Raw genomic sequence first — 20136 nt, 5'->3', positions numbered from 1 at the left:
CCCAACCAAAAAGGAGAATTACAGGCCAATCTCCTTGATGAACACAGATGCGAAGATCCTTAACAAGATTCTAGCCAACAGAATCCAGAAACACATAAAAAAGTAATTCACTATGACCAGGTAGGCTTCATCCCAGAGACACAGGGATGGTTTAACATACGTAAGTCAATAAATGTAATTCAACATATCAACAGAGCCAAGGTCAAGAATCAAATGATTATCGCCACAGATGCAGAAAAGGCCTTTGACAAAATTCAACATTCATTCATGCTAAAAGCTCTGGAGAAAATAGGAATAGAAGGAACATTTCTAAAAACAATAAAAGCCATTTATGACAGACCAATAGCCAATCTTATACTTAATGGGGAAAAGCTACAACCAATTCTCCTAACATCAGGAACAAGGCAAGGATGCCCACTGTCTCCACTCCTCTTCAATATAGTCCTAGAACCCTTAGCCAGGGCAATAAGGCAAGAAAAAGACATTAAAGGGATCCGCATAGGGAAAGAAGAAGTTAAACTATCCCTTTTTGCAGACGACATGATACTATACCTCCATGATCCCAAAAACTCCATCCCCAAACTCTTAGAATTCATAAATCACTTCGGCAAAATAGCAGGATACAAAATAAACCCACAAAAATCAGTTGCCTTCCTATACACTGATAATGTACAGGAAGAGAGGGAAATAAAGGGAGCAACCCCACTCACAATAACCTCCCAAAAATAAAATATTTAGGAATTAACCTAACCAAAGATGTAAAAGAACTATTTAATGAGAACTATAAAAAGTTAAAGAAAGAAATTGCAGAAGACACTAGGAAATGGAAAGACCTCCCATGCTCCTGGATAGGCCGACTTAATATAGTCAAGATGGTAATACTTCCAAAACTAATATACAAATTCAATGCAATTCCTATTAAAATCCCAATGACGTACATCACTGAAATACAGAAAACAGTCCAAAAATTCATATGGAACAACAAAAGACTTAGAATAGCCAAAACAATTCTAGGGGATAAAGACAATATGGGAGGGCTATCCATGCCAAACTTCAAACTCTACTACAGAGCTATAATAACAAAGACAGCATGGTACTGGCACAAAAACAGACCCGAAGACCAATGGAACAGAATAGAAGATGCAGAAATAAATCTACAGGCCTACAGCCAGCTGATATTCAACAAAGGAGCCAAAGACATACAATGGAAGAAACACAGCCTCTTCAACCGCTGGTGCTGGGAAAACTGGGCAGCCACATGCAGAAAACTAAAAGTGGACCCCAGCCTATCACCATGCACCAACATCAACTCAAAATGGATTAAAGACCTTAACATTAAACCTGAATCTCTGAAACTACTGCAGGACAGAGTAGGAGAGACACTTGAACTAATAGGCACAGGAAGGAACTTCCTGAACAAAGTCCCAGGGTCACAACAAGTTGGAGAGAGACTCGACAAATGGGACTACCTTGAAATAAAAAGCTTCTGCACAGATAAAGCTATTGCAACCAAGCTAGAAAGACAACCAACTAATTGGGAAAAAATATTTACCAGCAATATATCAGACAAGGGATTAACATCCTGTATATACAGGGAACTCAAGAAACTAATCCCTTCCAAACCTAACAAACCAATTACTAAATGGGCAATGGAACTAAAGAGGGACTTCTCAAATGAAGAAATAAAAATGGCAAAGAAACACATGAGGAAATGTTCATCATTCCTGGTGGTGAAGGAAATGCAAATAAAGACAACCCTGAGATACCACCTTACCCCAGTCAGAATGTCCCACATCCACAAATCAGCCAACGACAAATGCTGGAGGGGATGTGGAGAACGAGGAACGCTATTACACTGCTGGAGGGAATGTAAACTTATACAACCACTTTGGAAAGCAGTCTGGAGGGTCCAAAGCTAAAGATTGACCTCCCTTATGACCCAGTCATACCACTTCTAGGCATCTACCCTGAACAACAGGAACCAATATACAAGGACACGTGCACCTCCATGTTTATTGCAGCACTGTTCACAATAGCTAGGATATGGAAACAACCTAGATGCCCCACCACAGATGAATGGATCCAAAAATTGTGGTATCTATACACAATGGAATATTATGCAGCCATTAGAAATGACAAAATAATGGCATTTGCAGGGAAATGGATGGAGCTAGAAGGAATCATGTTGAGCAAGGTAAGCCAAGAACGAAGAGGCAAACAGTACATGGTCTCCCTGATAAGTGGATGCTAAATCCAAAATGTTAGGTGAAATGACAAAACTAACAGGACTTAAGAAACAAAGAACTCCCACTCATCTGGTTGAACCACTACCAAATATCCCCATGCTGCTGATCACATATATGGTATATAACATGTGAGCACCGTTATATATTACAGACTGTGATAGACAATTTGCTCCAGGAAAGTTAGAATGAACTTGTGACTTTAAATGAGCATCATTATTCCACAATACTGTGAATTTCCGGAAATTATGTAATCACTTAATCACAATCAAAAAAAAAAAAAAGAACCTTGGGGAATGGAGGGAGGGAGGGGATGGTAGGGGGAAAACAATGGAGGGGGTAACAATGTTCAAGAGGAAGTGTATTCATTACCTCACTCATGTAACTGTAACCCTCTGTATAGTATCTTTACAATAAAAAAAAAAGGACTGGGTTTATGACCCAGACAAACAAACCACAGAAACCGACCTGAAAAAACAAAAACCAACAACAACAACAAAAAAAAAAAAAACAAAAAAACAAGAAGTAAAAGTCTGGATGTGTAGCAGAAATGGAAGAGAACTTGTAAAGTCATTAGTTCAAAACTCAATAACACACATACAACTAGCTTTATCTGATATCTCCTGTTTTCTGTGCTTGCATGATTATTCTCCTGGTCATTGTAGATTGTATGTTGTCTCCTTGACACATACTTTTCACCTCCACTCAGAGTCACTCTCACACTGACACCTGAGACAATTTGCTCAGCTGCTCTCCAGACCACCAATGCATGTGCACAGCTGCCCCAGTCAGAAGGGAGGTTTTAGTTCAGGGCTGTATCACTGTGGGAGGATAATGTGTACGTTGCAAGCAGTAATAAACTCCAATATTCTCAGACTCCACTCTGCTGATTTTCATTATGAAATCTGTGCCTGATCCGCTGCCACTGAATCTGACTGGGACCCCAGATGCTCTGTTGGAAGCCTTATAGATCAGGAGTTGTGGAATCTGGCCTGGCTTCTGCAGGAACCAATCGAGGTAGATGTGTCCATCCTCATACAGAAGGTTATGACTAGACTTGCAGGAGATGGAGGCCAACTCTCCCAGTGTGACAGGCAGGGAACTTGGAGTCTGGGTCATCACAACATCTCCACTGGATCCTGAAATTAGAATAAGACAGAAATGCAAGGTTATTCACAAATATAGAGAGACAAGCATGTATTACTTATATTTTGATATATATTGCATTTTATTCACATCATGCCTTGATGCAGGATGTAAAAACAGCAAAAATTAAAAGAACAGACATTTTAAACCATAAATGAGTCTCTAGGAGTCACCAACAGTCTTCCAACCAGGAGAGTATCTATCCAAGCATAAGTTCTAGCACTTTCTGGAACGTTTCTTACTATCTAAGACCTTTACTTCATTTAAAACGTGGATTGGGCACCATGGGTGCTAAGAGCTCACCCTCGCACCCACTCTCATTCCTCATCTCCTTTGCTCTTACCAGGGATCCAGAGCATTAACAGTCCCAGCAGCTGAGACAAGAACTTAATTTTTAGGAGTGAAATGAGGAGTCTTGACAGGTCAAGGCAAGTTCATCACTCAGTCTTTATTTCAGACTTAGAAAGGAAGATCCTACTTAGGGAGCAATATGCAAATAGCCAGGTGGGGGTAACAGTGTGAGGAAAGAAAAATGGAGGATAAAGCCTGCTCTTCTAAGAAAAGTGACAACAGATGTGTTCAGTGTTTGGTAATAACCAAAAAATTACATGGTTTCTGCAGCATTGGAAAGAAGGATCCCACTGTAAAAGTTCTGTTTCTCCAAGAAGTGTAGGGTGCACATACTCTCACCCCATAGAACAGTATCAGGGACCCAATGATACACAGGCTTAGATATCATGCCTTAGCTCCCATGAAACTCCTCAGCTAGTCTAGGGAAAGGCACAGTACCCTCTATGCTCAGGGATCCTCGAGGGAATTGACCACTAAGAGCAGAGAGTTGAGTAGATGAAGAGGCACCTGATATCCATAGTTACCAGATGATCTGTTCAGGGATATTAGCTACAAGTGTTAGAAACTGTTTCCATAAGAACTTCCTATTAAGACTTAGGGCAAAAAAAATTCATTGTTGGTGGGAATGTAAACTTGTTCAACCACTTTGGAAAGCAGTATGGAGGTTCCTCAAAAGACTTCACATAGAACTCCCCTATGACCCAGCAATCCCACTTTTGGGCATTTACCCAAATGTTTACAAACAAGACCACACTAAAGCTACCAGCACAACTATGTTTATTGCAGCATTATTTACCATAGCTAAGATATGGAACCAACCCAGATGCCCCTCAGTAGATGAATGGATCAAGAAAATGTGGTATATATACACAATGGAATTCTATGCCTCCATCAGAAAGAATGACATTGCCCCATTTGTTAGGAAATGGAAAAACTTGGAAAAAATTCTATTAAGTGAAGTAAGCCAGGCCCAAAGAAACATAGGTCCCATGGTTTCCCTCATTTGTAATATCTAGTATATGTATGAGTCAAGTGGAAAAGGTCAGATAATGTGATGTCAGGAAAATGAACCCTTAGATGTGTATTTTAATGTTTTTTTCTTTCATGCATGTCAGGAAATGTGATGTCAGGAAAATGAACCCTTAGATGTGTATTTTAATGTTTTTTCTTTCATGCATATGTTTCTAACGCATTTATAAGATTATCTCTTTGTTGCTTTGTATAGCCCTCCCCCACAGTATAACCCCTGCTTTCACTATATTTGATGTCAGTATAACTTGTGGAGGAGATGGGGAAAAACCAGTTGATTAAGGATACAGGTGGGCCTGTTGCAACAATGAGCAGTACAAGTTGTCATGTCCAAAAGGAGCTTTACAACGTCGGTGGGGGGGAAAGGGGGGGGAAGGAGAAGGATTGGGATTGGGGGGGAGGGGGGAGGCTGGGAAAGGATGTGAAGGGTAAACAAAGGAGGAGGCTGCAATGCTTGGTAAGAAATGTACACATTATCCTGCCCATGTAATTGTAACTCCTCTGTACAGTATGTTCACAAATAAAATTAAATTAAATTAAAAAAAATTGACAGGGAGTGCAATTTTTCTCTTATAGGTAATGACCAAATTGTCTTAAAATGAAAAATATGACAGAAATGTTTATACATGAAAGTGTGAATATATATTCATATATATGTATATTCAATGTAACCATTTTGATACAACAATATCCTGTCATTGTTCTGTACTATATTTATACAGCAAATTAATCAACGTATTTCTTAAAAATCCTACCTGGAATGTAATGGAAGGTTGAATTCAATCAAGATGTATTTATCATACTCATACATGGAGATGTTGAGGTGAAATGTGTTGATGTAACTACTTCATGATATTTATGTTAATACATATTTGTATATATTTCTCATTACCTTTAATTAACATAAAATCTTTAAATGTCTAGAGTACCAATCTAGTTAACTAGTCTTTGTTTATTTGTGGCAGAATGCTCTGTCTCTACTTCTTGTCTCCAAAATCTCTGTGCTTGTGAAGAAGGTGCACATGGAGAAGAGACATGTGCTGATGACTCAATGGACCACACTTGGCCTTGAGCAGTGATGCCTTATGGGAAGTGAGCAGGCCATCAGATTTCCTGCCATCAGGAGGATTAAAGCTGCTCTCATGGATTGAGTCAGTTCTCATAACAGTCATTTGTTATAAAGTGAACACAACCATATGCTTGGCCATCTCATCTGCAGCTTGTTCCCTCTTTACTAACACTTGTGGCATGACAGGACAAGCCTTTCCTGAGCACAGACAGATGAGGATACTACATGGTGGACTTTTATTTCTAACACTGTGCGTTAAGCAACACACTTCTTTATTCAGAACTTAGGCCAATAACTTTGCTTTAGTAAATGATTGACACAGATCTGTGTGTGTGTGTGTGTGTGTGTGTGTGTGTGTGTGAGAGAGAGAGAGAGAGAGAGAGAGAGAGAGAGAGAGAGAGAGAGAGAGAGAGAGAGAGAGAGAGAGAGAGAGAGAGAGACTGAGAGAAAAAGGGGAAGGGAGAGAGGGAGGTGAGAGGGGAGGGTATGAGAGATGTGGTTTAAATAGAAATACTCTTAAAATAGACTGGGGTATAAAAAGTGTATCTCTACCTCTAATACTCATCTTCATACAACTTCCTAAACCTCACAGGGATCATTTGTTAACTTGCTGAAGTGCAGATTCCCATTCAATATATCTGAGGTCATTTTGTAATTTTGTATTTGTAACATGCTCTAAGTGATGCTAAGACAAAAAAATAATATTGCATCCATGTTCAGTTATGTTGCTTCTTATATGTCAAGAAGTTTTGCTTGAGAAGTGTCCTTTACATATTCATGCAAATATTCATTTTCCATGGACTGAGACTGAGTGAACTCTGGCTATGGTTACAAGCTGCTGATAGGAAGAAGGGCATGCGAATATGGTCTTGGGCAATGCCTTCCTGAGAGCTGGGCCATGACCTCATTGGGTCATTAGTTGTGAGCTCCTGGCATCACAGTCTCTTCAGGAAGTGCATTTCCCAGCAGTCCTCTCCCTCTCTGCTTTACTGTGGATATTCTGAATCTGATGAGATTCAACCCTATTCATCCACATTTTGTCTGATAGACAGAGATGAGTGTCATGACAAATGAGAATTTCACACATTTTTGTTTTTAATTATATTTTTATTATATATAGGTGTTGTATAAAAGAGTGACAATTAAACATAGTTTATACATACAATGTATCTTGATTAATGTCACCTCTTTCATTTTTCTACCCCATCCCTCTCTACTCAACCCCTTTCTTCAATGCATAGTTCCATATATAAATATTAAATATGAATTTTGGGCTCTTATTACATCTGTATGGTACATGGAAGACCTTTTACTGATTAAACTGGTAAACATTGGTGTAATATATGTTACGATATAATTTCACCTAGTAGATGGTTTCATAAATGTCTTAAATATGTTCTATTTATTCACATATTGCCACATATTTATTTAGCTATATGTGCATTTATTTCAATTGGGCCAGAAATCAAGTGTGCTTTAATAATTTGAGGTCAAACAACAGAAAAATTCTGTCAACAATTTCCAAAGCAGAATTACAAAATTTTTATTATTTTGTCTTTATATTTCCTCAAGTTTCAAAAAAATCGTTCTATTTTACTGTCATGGGATGAGAGAATTACATGGAGAATAATGATCAATTTAATATTCAGCATCCAAGATAAATTAATATTTGGTAACTAGTTGAAAGCATTGGATGTGTTGTAAAAATGTTACTTGAAATCTGTTATTTAAAGATGTCATATGCTGAAGAAAAGAAAATCTGCTGATTACAAAAAATTTGGTAAGTGTTTTAAGTGATGACTGATTGCTAATTCTATTATTAAAACATTGTGCAATATGTACACATACCCTAACATCATGTTACTTCAAATAAAATTATTCCATGGCAATCAAACTTTTTAATGACTATTTTTCTTTACAAAATTATTTTTCAAAATATTTTTCACAAGCCATATTGTCTTCCTTTCAAAACCTGCTTTGACATACTTAGAAGGAATTCTTCATTGAGTGACTGCAGAATTTTAGCACAATATGGACCACACATGAGTACAGATGTGTGTTCTTATAAAGTTAGAAGAGGCATTGTCAGGTGTGTGCTGCTTGGGATGAGCAGAAGGACAGAGGGTTAGGGTGTGGAGATACATATATAACCTTTCTCCCAATACTTTCCAGTGACCTTCAAATTTGGCTGCATCTGAAAAGCTCTATCAGCAGATGCAGGCACCAGGATAAGCAGATGGGGCAGCCCAGCCTCTCACCTTTGCTTCCCTGGAGGTTTATGTTATTGTTTGTATTACTGTGGGAGTGTAACTATTACTCTGTTGACAGTAATAAGTGGCAACATCTTCAGGCTGCAGGCTGCTAATGGTGAGAGTGAACTCTGTTCCACATTGACCTCCACTGAAATTGATGGGACCTCTGATTGCAAACTAGTTGTGTAACTGATCAGGAGTTTTGGAGCTTTCCCTGTTCTCTGCTGGTACCAATGTAAATCATTGCTAATAACCTGACTGGCCCTGCAAGTGATGGCAACTCTGTCTCCCTGAGATGATGACAGGGATTAGGACTGGGCCAACTGCTCTCTGTAGCATATGCTAACAGAACTGCTTCAGGATGATTTTTACAATTTTCTTCTTCCCTCCTTTTATGGTGATTTATAATCCTACCTAAAAGCTATACCCATTCCCTCCACTCCTCTAAAATTTCACTTCTAATCTTATCATCTGTTCCCTAGAATAGCCCCTACTACCTTTTCTGGTACAAATTCATTTCTCTACCATGCACTGAAAGACGAAGCTGGTTCAAATAAAAAGATGGCAGCTGAATACTGTGTAGGTATTAAAAACACCTGGTAAAATGTAGGGGATATATTGATAGGATGAGGAAGAGAGACACCAAAAGCTGCTACTCAAGTGTGTTGAGAGAAGCCAAGCTCTGAAGATAACATATTAAATTCTCCTGATCTATGCTTCAGGACATGGACTTGTGAATTTCAAGTCCACACAGACTTTAGACACTGGAAAACATGGAGAGTTTGGAACAATGGCCTCAAACCAGAGCTGTGGGCACACATACACTGTCTAAGGTTGGGAGGCAAGAAGCTGACTAGCTGACAGATGAGGTTAAAAATCAGGAGGAAGTGGGAATCAGAAGTCTTTTCCACCTACATTCAGTACAGGAGGTATACACAGGAAAGGAGAGTGTTTACAGTCTTGGACATGTGCTGGAATGAAATCTGGGACCACTTTGCAAGTCTGAGAGACCCAGACTTAGCAGGGCTGACTGTGGGAAGGATGCTCCAGAGGTATTCTCATTGCTTCTGAGGGGCTGGGATAAAGAGGAGAATCAGCAGGGTCCTCAGGACAGTCTGAAATTCACTGGAGTCTGTGTTAGCACTCAAAGCGAGCACTGTATCACTTTAGCCACAGCACCACTTCCGGTTTTCTGGTGACTAATTGGAGATAAGAGTCTCATGGATGTTCTTACCCAGGTTGGCTTTGAACCGCGATCCTCAGATCTCAGCCTTCTGAGTAGCTAGGATTACAGGTCTGAGCCACTGGCTCCTGGGTCAGTTTAAATTCTTATACTGAGAAAACATACTGCACAACAATGGGCATGTCACCAGGTAAGTAGCCCTTTTCACGCTTAGCATGAGAATCATGAAGCTCAGAACCCAGCCTGTGCCCTAGAGGACCCTGGGGACCTGCTGGGGACAGCACTGACACTGCAGCCCCCTCTCACCTCCCACAGCTGGACAGGGTGTGTGCACATGTTCCCTTCAGGGCTGCATATCTGCAGGGTCCACCCTCCTTCCCTCACTTTTCTGACTTGTATTTAATGACTTCACCACAAGAATCCTGGTGTGCCACTCTTGTGAGGTGTAATTGTAGTTGACAAAGAAAATATAAAATAGTCAGGAATTTGCACATGAGGAGACATAGCCTCCTCTATAAACATGGTCCCAGCTGTCATATGAGCCATCAAAACCTGACAGAGAGCCCTCTAGCTTGGAGCTCCTGTTGAGAAAGGGTAGCAATACCCCTTGTTCCCCAGGGTCATGGTTTATTTTTTGCTCTTTGTAAGATCCTTTTGCCATCATGTAGCGGCTTTTTGACAGAGCAGTTGTCAGGATATCCATTTGGAGTTTTGGTTTTGTTTTGATTAGTTTTGTTAAGTTAATTGAATATCTCAAGAGTTGTGCAGAGTCCCAGTAATTTTATATGCATAATTATGCCATTTTATTTACTGTGAATTTACACAATTCAGGTAATGAGTACAATTCCTTTCGAAATATAACCCATTCTTCGTTCTTATCCATTTATTTGCCTCCTGTCTCTCTTCCCCCTAAGTTGTGTAATTCATTCCATCTTAGTGTGTAGTGGATTTCAATTGTGAATTGGTTCACCATTTGTCCCACTGTTTCTGGACTTCCCCTTTCTCTCCCCAAATCAGGTAGACTTATATACAAGACAAAGTATGCAGAAATTAAATACAGTGACAAGAGGGAATAAATCAAAGGAAAAAAAGGAAAGCAAAAAAAAAAAAAAAGAACCACAAACAGGACTATATAAACACTCTGTTTCCATTTCTAGGAATGAATTTCAATAGGTATCATTTTATATAATCACATGCACATATTTATTGATCTCTTGTGGTCCTCTCCTAAAAAGATCCTTTCGTCTCTTTGTATGAATGTTTAGAGTACTGTTTAATTAATGATGTACAAGTCATGTATTGACAATATGAGGTGATTTCATCATTCCATACCTGAATACAGTGTACTTTGAAGAAAAAAGTCACCAAGCTCTTTGTATTTCCATTCTCTTTTCTCCTCCCTCACCTACCATTTTTCATATAGTATTTATGGCCATCATCAAACACATGTACATGTGTGTATAAATATTTACTATATATTATAATTAATATTTAAACTTAGAATCATTTTGTTTCTTTTTGCCACATCTACCTCCCTCCAGATAGTTTCCCCTTTTACATTTATGTCCTGTTATTATTATTTATATCACCATCAGTGTAGGTTTAGGTTCCACAAATGAGGAGACCATGCAATATTTGGCTTTGTCAGTGTGACTAATGTCATTTAACATAGTGCTGTGATTACAGGTGAGAGTTTTTTCCATGGATGAGATGGAAATTAATCCCCGTGAAGGCTACTTTTTCAATGTAGCTCCAAGTCTGATGAATAGGATAATGACCTCGAGAAATTTAAAAATGAAGATAAAATGAACATAGCCACCCATAGGAAATAATATATGGTAAATATCATTGGTAACAATACCACACAAAGAATCTGGGATTTGAAGAGCTAAAGTAACTCCATTTTGAGGTTAACCCCAACATCTTGTTCTGGGATGCCCTCAGAGTAACCCCAAGAGAGAGAGAAAAAAAATCGTTTGCCGTCAACCCTGCCCACCCTTAAGAAACAGAACAATTGTCCATGTGTTCCAGGAATACAACATAACAGTTTTGCAAACATCGAACCGTCAAACATGGACCAATAGTTCAGAAAAAGGGCAGTGCCTTTAGGGTGGACTCAAACCTCGGTACATGGGCCAATAAAAAAATGACTATACAATCTTTATAGATGTTAACCAATCATGTAACTGCTTGTGTGGAAATCCCCTAAACTTGTTTGTTAAATGCTATAAAAGCTGTACTGATTTTGTGCTCGGGGCCTCTTAGCGTCACTGGTTACCGGGTGCGTGGAGGACCAAACATGAGCTCGCAAATAAACGACTCTTTTGCTGTTTGCATTGGTCGTGGTCTCTGGTGGTCTTTCCGAGGTCCTGAGTCCATACAACAGGAATGTGTGTCAAAATGATTATTTCTCTAAAATACTTAGAATGAGGGAAGGTAAATTGGGGTGCAGAAAGAGAGAGAAGGAGGGAGGAAGGATGACAAATTCAACAATGTCATTCAGTATACACTCTATGGAAAATGGCCTATGTAACTTGTGGGCAAGAATGGGGGGTGGAGAAACTGGGGGAAAGTAAAGGAAGGGGTGACATTGTCCAAAAGAAAATATAATCATTATCTGATTTATAAAATGATAACACTCTGTACAACACCTTAATAATAACAAAATCATTTAAATAGTTTAAAGCAGAAAATTCAAAATTCAATGTCATATGATTATCACTTAAACTATATAAGCTTACAGTAGCATATATGTAATTTTCAAGAGCAACAAAACTGATATCAAAAGTTGATGCCACTGTTTATCATTTTAGTCTACTAGAAGTAAAATACAAATATATTATTTTGTGATTCTCAACCTGATGATCACTTATTTTTTAATGTTTTTACTATCTTTAAGTAGTTGTACAAAGTGTTTACCATTCACCTAAACAGTTTATAAATACAGTGCATTTTGATCAGTGTCACCCTTTCAAAATTCTCACACACCCCTTCCTTACTTAATTTTATGTTATGTATTGATTTTCTGACATTGAACAAAACAGTTTATGTGTACAATGCATGGTGATATGTGTCACCACTTCAATATCTTCACTCCATTCAACACACTCCTTCCCTTATTTTTTCTCCTTTCTCCTTTCTTCCTCCTTTCCCCTTCATTCTTCTACCCTTTTCCTCTTGGCCCAACTCTTCCCCTGTTGCAAGTACCCATTTCCTGATACTTATTTTGTTGAGCTTTGACTTAATCTTTTTAAAACTTATTGAACTCTGCATAGAGTCTATTAAATTTCAGTTAATTCATTTGTAACCACACCTGGCATACTTACAGTAGATTTATATAGGTACTTTCTACCTACAACAAATGAGGGAAAACATACAACCTATGCTTTCCTGGGTCTGACCTACATTGTTTAATTAATTAATTAATTTTTTTGTCAGTCATGGGGGTTGAACTCTGGGCTTGGGCGCTGTACCAGAGCTCTTCAGCTAAAGGCGAGCGCTCTACCGCTTGAGTTACAGTGCCACTTCTGCTTTTCTAGTGGTTTATTGGAGATAAGAGTCTCACAGAATTTGCTACCTGGGTTAGCTTTGAACCATGATCCTCAGATGTCAGCCTTCTGAGTGGCTATGATTATAGTCTGAGCCACCGGTGCCCAGCTGTTCAATAAATTTTTCCAAGTCTTTCTTTGTCCTTAAAAATGGTACATTATCATTTTTTCTGATTAATGAGTATAATTATATTGTGTATATATACATTTTCTTGATCCATTCATTCATTGAAAGGCTATTTTCATAAGGTAAGCTAGGTAAGCTAGGACCTAAGTTATAAAGATGTGTTACTTAGATTTCCATTGCTGTGTCTAAGACCTCAGTAAAAGTAACTTCAAGGATAGAATTCATTTTTCAGCTCATAGATTAGAAATTTTAGTCTACCAGGTGGGTAGAGTGTGGTGGAGCCCATAACAAGTCAGGCCAGAAGCAGAGTGAATGTTCTACTTTGTGGCTTGCTCCTCCTTCCCCTTTCATTTCACAAGAGATTCCAGACTATTGGAAGGGACTGTATTATACCTGTAAAGTCTCATTTTATTGCCCTTTATATATTACTATACATTATTGTGCATTACATTTTCTATATATGTATCTCATGGGTAATGTTAGTGCTAACTGTTCCTTAGATGTTTTCATAAATGAATTAAATTTTATTGGGCTTATTCATGTATTGTGTAGATTTTTAAAAATTTCTCCTGCTTCCCATTGTTTTATAAATATACATAGTTATACATTGGTTTGTAACAAAAATAGCTTGCAATGAGCCACCCTAAAACTTAGTGGAACACACCCTAACCAGTTATATCTGTAAGCTATTCATGCTTCTAATGACTACTGATCCAGGTGGAGCTGTCATACTGCCTCCCTGGTAGCCATGATTATAGGCATAAACCCCAATAATCCCTAGATATCTTTTAAGAAAGTTTCTTAAAGCCAGGTGCCTGTGGCTCATGCCTATAATCCTAGCTACTCAGGAGGCTGAGATCTGAGCATCATAGTTCAATGCCAGATCTGGCAGAAAAGACCATGAGACTCTTATCTCCAAAAAACCACCCAAAAACTGGAAGTGGTGCTGTGGCTTAAGTGGTAGCCTTGAGCTGAAGAGCTGAGAGACAGCGCCCAGGCCCAGAGTTCAAGCCCCCAAACAAAAAAAAAAAAAAAAAAAAGGAAAGCTTCATGATAACAATTTTGCCGATGTAGAATCAAATTTAATTCCCTTATTTCCTTTTGGAAGTTTATTGGGATCATAAGCAATTTCTTTTAGCAAGTTTCGTACTTATATATCCTCAAGTTTCTAAAAATCATTATTCTTTTGAGACATGAGATCACTGGATAAATATTTGTGTACCTAAACAATTTTTGCTAAGTTAAGATCTCCTTTGTGACAATAGATTTGTCCTAAATCAGAGTTTCTGGAACCTTCTTTGGAATCCTTGTTACCTGCTTAAAGTATAGATTGCTAGTCAGTAGATATGGATATGTGCATCAAGTTTGTTGTCTAAAACCAATTAACTGACAGGAACAACTTAAGGGAAGGAAATGTTTATTTGAACTCATAGTTTCAGAGATTTAAGTTTATTGTCCTAAGCTTTCTTGGCCTAAGGTGAGGCAGAACATCATAGGATAGGACCATCTAACAGAGGTACTCAACTCAGGGCAGACAAGAAGCCAAGGGAAGATAGGAAGTGATCAGGGCAAGATAGAGTCCCAAGGTCATGTCTACTGGTGGTGTAGTTACTCCAACTAAGCCCATACCATGCTTTTACAACATCCCAGTAATAGTCCTTCACTGCTAACCTTTCAAGTGATGAATCTATTCATTGTGGCAGAGCCCACATGATTAATCTAGAAGCACACTCATGAACACCCCTTCAGAATGAGCTAATTTCTTTGACATTTCTCAGTCTAATCCAGTTGACAATAAAGATTAACCTATCTATTATATTGGTCAGTTTTCCATCACTGTGATAAAATAACTGAGATAATCACCTCAAAAAGAGAAAAGATTTAAACTCATTTTTTAGAAGGTTTCATCTAAGATTTCTTGGCCCTGTGAAGATGGGCTGGTGCAAGGAAGAATTTCCTATTTCCAGTAATATTTGATTGTCAAAACCCAGGTCTTTAAAAATTCTCCACAAAGAAATGAGATCTTATGATTGTTGATATATCAATGGCACTAATTTGTTTATTATACAATATAAGCCTTATTGAAGCATAATACCATGTCTGACACTACAAAATATTACTTAATGTAGTTTAAATTATGATTACCTTTTACTAGGAACAATAATAACTACAGCAACAATGCTGTTCCTAATACAGAATGGCTTTTCCTTTGCCCGATAAATCCAAACTAATGTGATAACCTACACTACTGAGGAATAATGATCTACATCTGCTTTGAATAGGAAGAGACTTTGTTCTAAAGGCCTTTCTAGGATGAAGACAGGGAAAGGGTGTTTGAATAAAACAAACGTTCACAGACCTTCTTCTAGCAAAACGACTTACTGAATTTGAGCATCTGACTGTGTCTGAGAATAACAGAAACAACAGGGGGCGCAGCTGGGGCAGCCCAGCCTCAGGCATCTGCTTTGCTGGAAGGTTTGATGACTTGTAACACTCTGGAAAGACTTTTATATTCTTCTTGACAGTGATAAGTGGTGTCATCTTTAGATTCTAGGCTGCTAATGCTGAGAAAATAATCTGTCCCAGATCCACTGCCACTGAACTTCGATGGGAACCCATAGCACAAATTGGATGAATAAGTGATTAAGAACCTTGGAGGATTCCCTGGTTTCTTCAGATACTAATGTAAGTTATAGCTAATGTCCTGACTGTCCTGGCAAGTGATAGTGACTTGTCTCCTTGAGACACATGCAGGGAGGATGGAGACTGGATGTCATATCTGGTCCCTGACATAGAAATACAGAATCCAATATTCACAAAATTATGCATGTTTCATGTTTCATGACCACATTGAGCTGATGAAATTCCCATTGCTGTCCTTTCTTACCCTGGAGCCAGATTAGTAGGATCCCTTGGAACTGAGCAGGGACCCTCAGGTCCACGATGTGTTGTGACTGAAAATGATTCTTGCACAGAGAAGCAGCTTTTTCAGAAATTCTTAAGACAAAGGACTGTGTTCTGGATGCATAAAAATCAGCAGTAATTAGATAGGAGTGGGCAAAGAAAGGGCTATCTTATCTTATACAGCCCAGAAGAGTTCTGAGTCCTCAGACTATCTGGATTATGCAGACTTGAACAGAGTTGCCTAAGAGAACCTGTTTTGTCCTGAGAACCACAGGGCAGAATCACTCTAGCATCCTATGGGTAGTGTCTTCTGCTCAATTCATGGGTCCTGGCATCCTTTCTTGGTAACTTTAAAAATCTAAGACATCTTATTATGGAATCATATGAGGAAAATGTTAAGAAATTTAAGTAGTTCTGCTGAATTTGGGAACTGTGACTATTGCTGAGACCAAAGAGATTCCCTTTTCTTTCTCAATGTCTGATGCTCTCTGTGTAATAAATCATTTTCACAAGCAGTAAGTGGCAAATGAGATCTAAGCAGATAGATAAACAGACATGCCTCAGAAAGATGCATAGACAGTCAGATAAATAGACGATACATAGACTGATAAACAGATAATTCATAAATAGATATCCACAGACATGTCCCTATAGATAGAAGTGTAAAATAGAGAAAATGATAATTACATGAAACACAGTGTCATGATCTATATATAGGAGCGCAAACATTGTCATTTGTTCTTGTCATCTCCAGATGTGTGGATATTGCCCTCCACTTCTGAATACTCTTTTCTATCACCTCTTTCTAGAATATCCAACATCACAAACCATTTTCTTCCCACCTCTGCAGATCCTCTGGTTCTTTTTAGCTCTGTCATATGGCATTTTAATGTTATTTATCTCTTAAATGCATGGATGACTGACTTCATGAATCATATTTATCTTTACTTAAAGATTATACATAAGTCAAGGGATGAGATGTTCTCTACATCATAAATTTAATTGTATCATTTAATCCAATTGTTCCAAGAAAACCTGCATATACTTATATCACTTATATTTTTAAATTTTGTTCCAAACAGAAAGCAATATTTAGTGATTTTGTTTAGAGCATGGGAGGCAACCAGGTTATGAAAATAATCCAAGGAATAAAACGAAAGGATAAGGTAGAATGTTGCTCACAGTGTTGATGTCCAAAATATGGAAAGCATATCTACATTATGCTAAGAGAAAGAAGATCTCAGGCTGTTGAAGTTAGAGTGCAGTGTGTTGAGGTTGTCCCCACAGAATTGTACAAAAAGGGGAACAACTTCAGTGCACACACACACACACACACACACACACACACAGAGAGAGAGAGAGAGAGAGAGAGGCATACACACAAAGTTTAGGCTGACAAGGATTAGCCAGAACTAATATTGGTAAAGAACACATTAGTAGGACAAAGGCACAAAGAAAGGGACAAGGATCATTGAGGTTAGGAAAGGGGTATCAGGGCTATCATAGTTGTAGAAGCATGTGAAGTAAATTGCCTTCAAGAGAAGTATAGGTGACATATACAGTAGGAAATTAGGATTAAAAGGAATAATCAGATATTGAAATTCAGCAAATATAATTAGAAACAAAATTTTCACTGTTGCAAAAGTATTACAGAAATAAAAAAGGGAAAATAGTGGAATAAACTCTGATTTGGGGTTGTAAATAAAACCTAGAGTAAATTTCTTTGTTTTATAGAAATATGAATTAAATGTATATTTATAGAATGAAAGTGTAAAAATGCATCATAGATCAGTCGACTGTATAGATAAATACACAGAGGCTAGTGCTTCCTAACATAGAGAGAGTGAAAACTTTTAATGCCACATCTAGTTTTCTAAATTATCTTTCTGTAGTTGTACAAAGGAGTTGCCATTTAACAAAGTCATATATAAATATTATGTATCTTGGTCAATGTCACCCCTTTCAATGTTTTCCCCTATCCCCTTACCCACTCTGACCCTTTCTTTCTTAATTTTGTGGTCTATAATTTAAATTTCTTGATTGCATTTCCACTCAGAGTCACTCTCACATTGATCTCACATTGATCTTCCTCCTAGGCAGACTCACACAATCTGCTGGGCTGCTCCCCAGACCAGCCAGCCATGAGGGCAGCTCACCCAGCCAGATGCGAGGTTTTTGTTCAAGGCTGTATCACTGTGGGAGGAACGTGTGTACCTTGAAAACAGTAATAAACTCCAACATCCTCAGCTTCCACTCTGCTGATTTTCAGTGTGAAATCTGTGCCTGACCCACTGCCACTGAATCTGTCTGGGACCCCAGATGCTCGTTTGGAAACCAAATAGATCAGGAGATGTGGAGACTGGCCTGGCTTCTGCAGGTACCATTCCAAATAGGTGTTTCCATTACTATGCAGGAGACTCTGACTGGACCTGCAGGAGATGGAAGCCAGCTGCCCCAGGGTGACAGGTAGGGAACTCGGGGTCTGGGTCATCACAACATCTCCACTGGAACCTGAAATTAGAATAAGACAGAAGTGCAAGGTTATATATAATCATAGAGAACCATGTGTTTATTACTATTATTTAGGTAAATATTGCTTCTTATTCATAGTCATGATTTGATTTATAAACTCAAAATACTAAATATTAAAAAGATATATTTTTGAAGCACAAAAGTGTCTAGTGGAAGTCAATGACAGTATTCCTTCCTAGCAGTCTTTACCCAAGCACAGGTACTCATTCTGGAATGTTTCTCACTCTCTCAGACCTACACATTATTTGTCCTAGCATGAACATCTAACACATGGATAAGGCACAACTGGGCCCTGAGAGCTCTCCCTTCTGCCCTCTCTCATTCCTCATCTCCCTTTGTCCTTACCAGGGATCCAGAGCATTAACAACCACAGGAGCTGAGACAAGGACTTCATTTTTGGAGTAAAATGAGGAATCTTGACAGGCCAAGGCAAGTTCAGAGCTGAGTCTTTATCTCAGATTTAGAAAGGAAGGTCCTCTTTAGAGAGCAATATGCAAATAACCAGGTGGGTGCAGCAGTGTGAGAAAAGAAAAAGGGAAGGTAAAGCCTGCTCTTCTGAGAAAAGTGTCAAGTGTGTTCTGAGTTTGATGATAATCAATAAAAATCCATGATACCTGTGGTAATAGGAGGGACCCCACTTTGAAAGTCTGGAACTGCAGGCTCCAGAGAGTGTACATGTTCCTACCACCATACTATATGTATGTTTAAGTCCAGGACAGTCTTTTGGAAAGAATGGACACTGGGGCCCAGACCCGAGCCGGGTCTGCTGACTTCCCTCAGCTAGTCTAGAGAAAGACATAGCGCACACTATCAGCAGCTCTGATCCTCAGGGAATTGACCAAAATAGGAGCACAGAGTTGACGGATAAGAAGAAGCAAGGATAATATCTACAATTGTTAGAAATTCTGTTTCCAAAGAACTTCCTATTAAGACGTAGAGTAAAGAAACGTCAAGGAGAACACGATTTTCCCTTATAGATAGTGAACTAATAATACAGTTATTGGAACTTATAAGGGAAAAGTAAAATGGTAGAATATTTATATCAGAGAATGGGAATATATATATTAAATGTAACAATTTTTAAAATCCACTAAATATCCTTTCATTGTTCTTCACTATATTTGTACAGCAAATTAATTAAAGGTTTTATTGAATGTTCCCTCTAGAAAGTAATGGAAGGGTGAAATTGATCAAGATGCATTGCACTCAAACACTGACATGCTGAGGTAAAACCCCTTTGTGTAACTTCTGATGCATAATCATATACATATAATTTATGATTAACTTAAATTGGTATTTAACATCTTAATGTATCTAGTCTCAATCTAATTTAACCAATATTTGCATAATTATCTCAGAGTTTTCATTGTCTTCTTCTTGTCTCCAATGATGCTGGCCTATCTGAGCCAGAACATCACCTGGGAAGAGGGAGCATCTGAAGAAGGAGGCTTGTACTGATGTCCCAATGGTCCCCACTTGGCCATTGGAAAAGGTGTCTTGTAGGAAGTGATTACATCAGGGGAGTTCCTGAACTCTGGAGGACTAAGGTTACTCTCCTGAAGTGAGAGTAGGTTCAACAGTAGTTGTTTGTGATGAAAGGAAGACAATCATATGCTTGACCACTTCAACTTGCAGCGAGTTCTCTTTTTATAGACACACCATATTTTCCCACAGACATGACAGCTATCAACTGATGAGAACACTGATGAGAATATTACATCTAGGGCTTTCTGCATCTAAAACTTAGCTTTG

The 20136-nt window shown here is 38.4% G+C and overlaps 2 gene segments (V, D, J or C); both read right to left on the bottom strand.

The window, feature by feature from the left end:
- Window positions 1–2099: 2099 nt before the first annotated feature.
- LOC138804366 (immunoglobulin kappa variable 2-30-like) lies at window positions 2100–9976 on the bottom strand. The segment is given in 4 exon segments: window positions 2100–3382; window positions 3733–3775; window positions 8156–8380; window positions 9878–9976. Coding segments are annotated over 4 exon segments (699 nt in total).
- Window positions 9977–17563: 7587 nt separating this feature from the next.
- On the bottom strand, window positions 17564–18830 carry LOC138804355 (immunoglobulin kappa variable 2-29-like). The segment is given in 2 exon segments: window positions 17564–18363; window positions 18730–18830. Coding segments are annotated over 2 exon segments (381 nt in total).
- Window positions 18831–20136: the final 1306 nt, after the last annotated feature.

Source organism: Dipodomys merriami, unplaced genomic scaffold (assembly GCF_024711535.1).
Source record: "Dipodomys merriami isolate MVZ:Mamm:240054 unplaced genomic scaffold, mDipMer1.0.p SCAF_36, whole genome shotgun sequence".
Lineage (NCBI taxonomy): Eukaryota > Metazoa > Chordata > Mammalia > Rodentia > Heteromyidae > Dipodomys > Dipodomys merriami.
The sequence above is the reverse complement of the archived record's forward strand: the minus strand, read 5'-3'. Positions and strand labels throughout refer to the sequence as shown.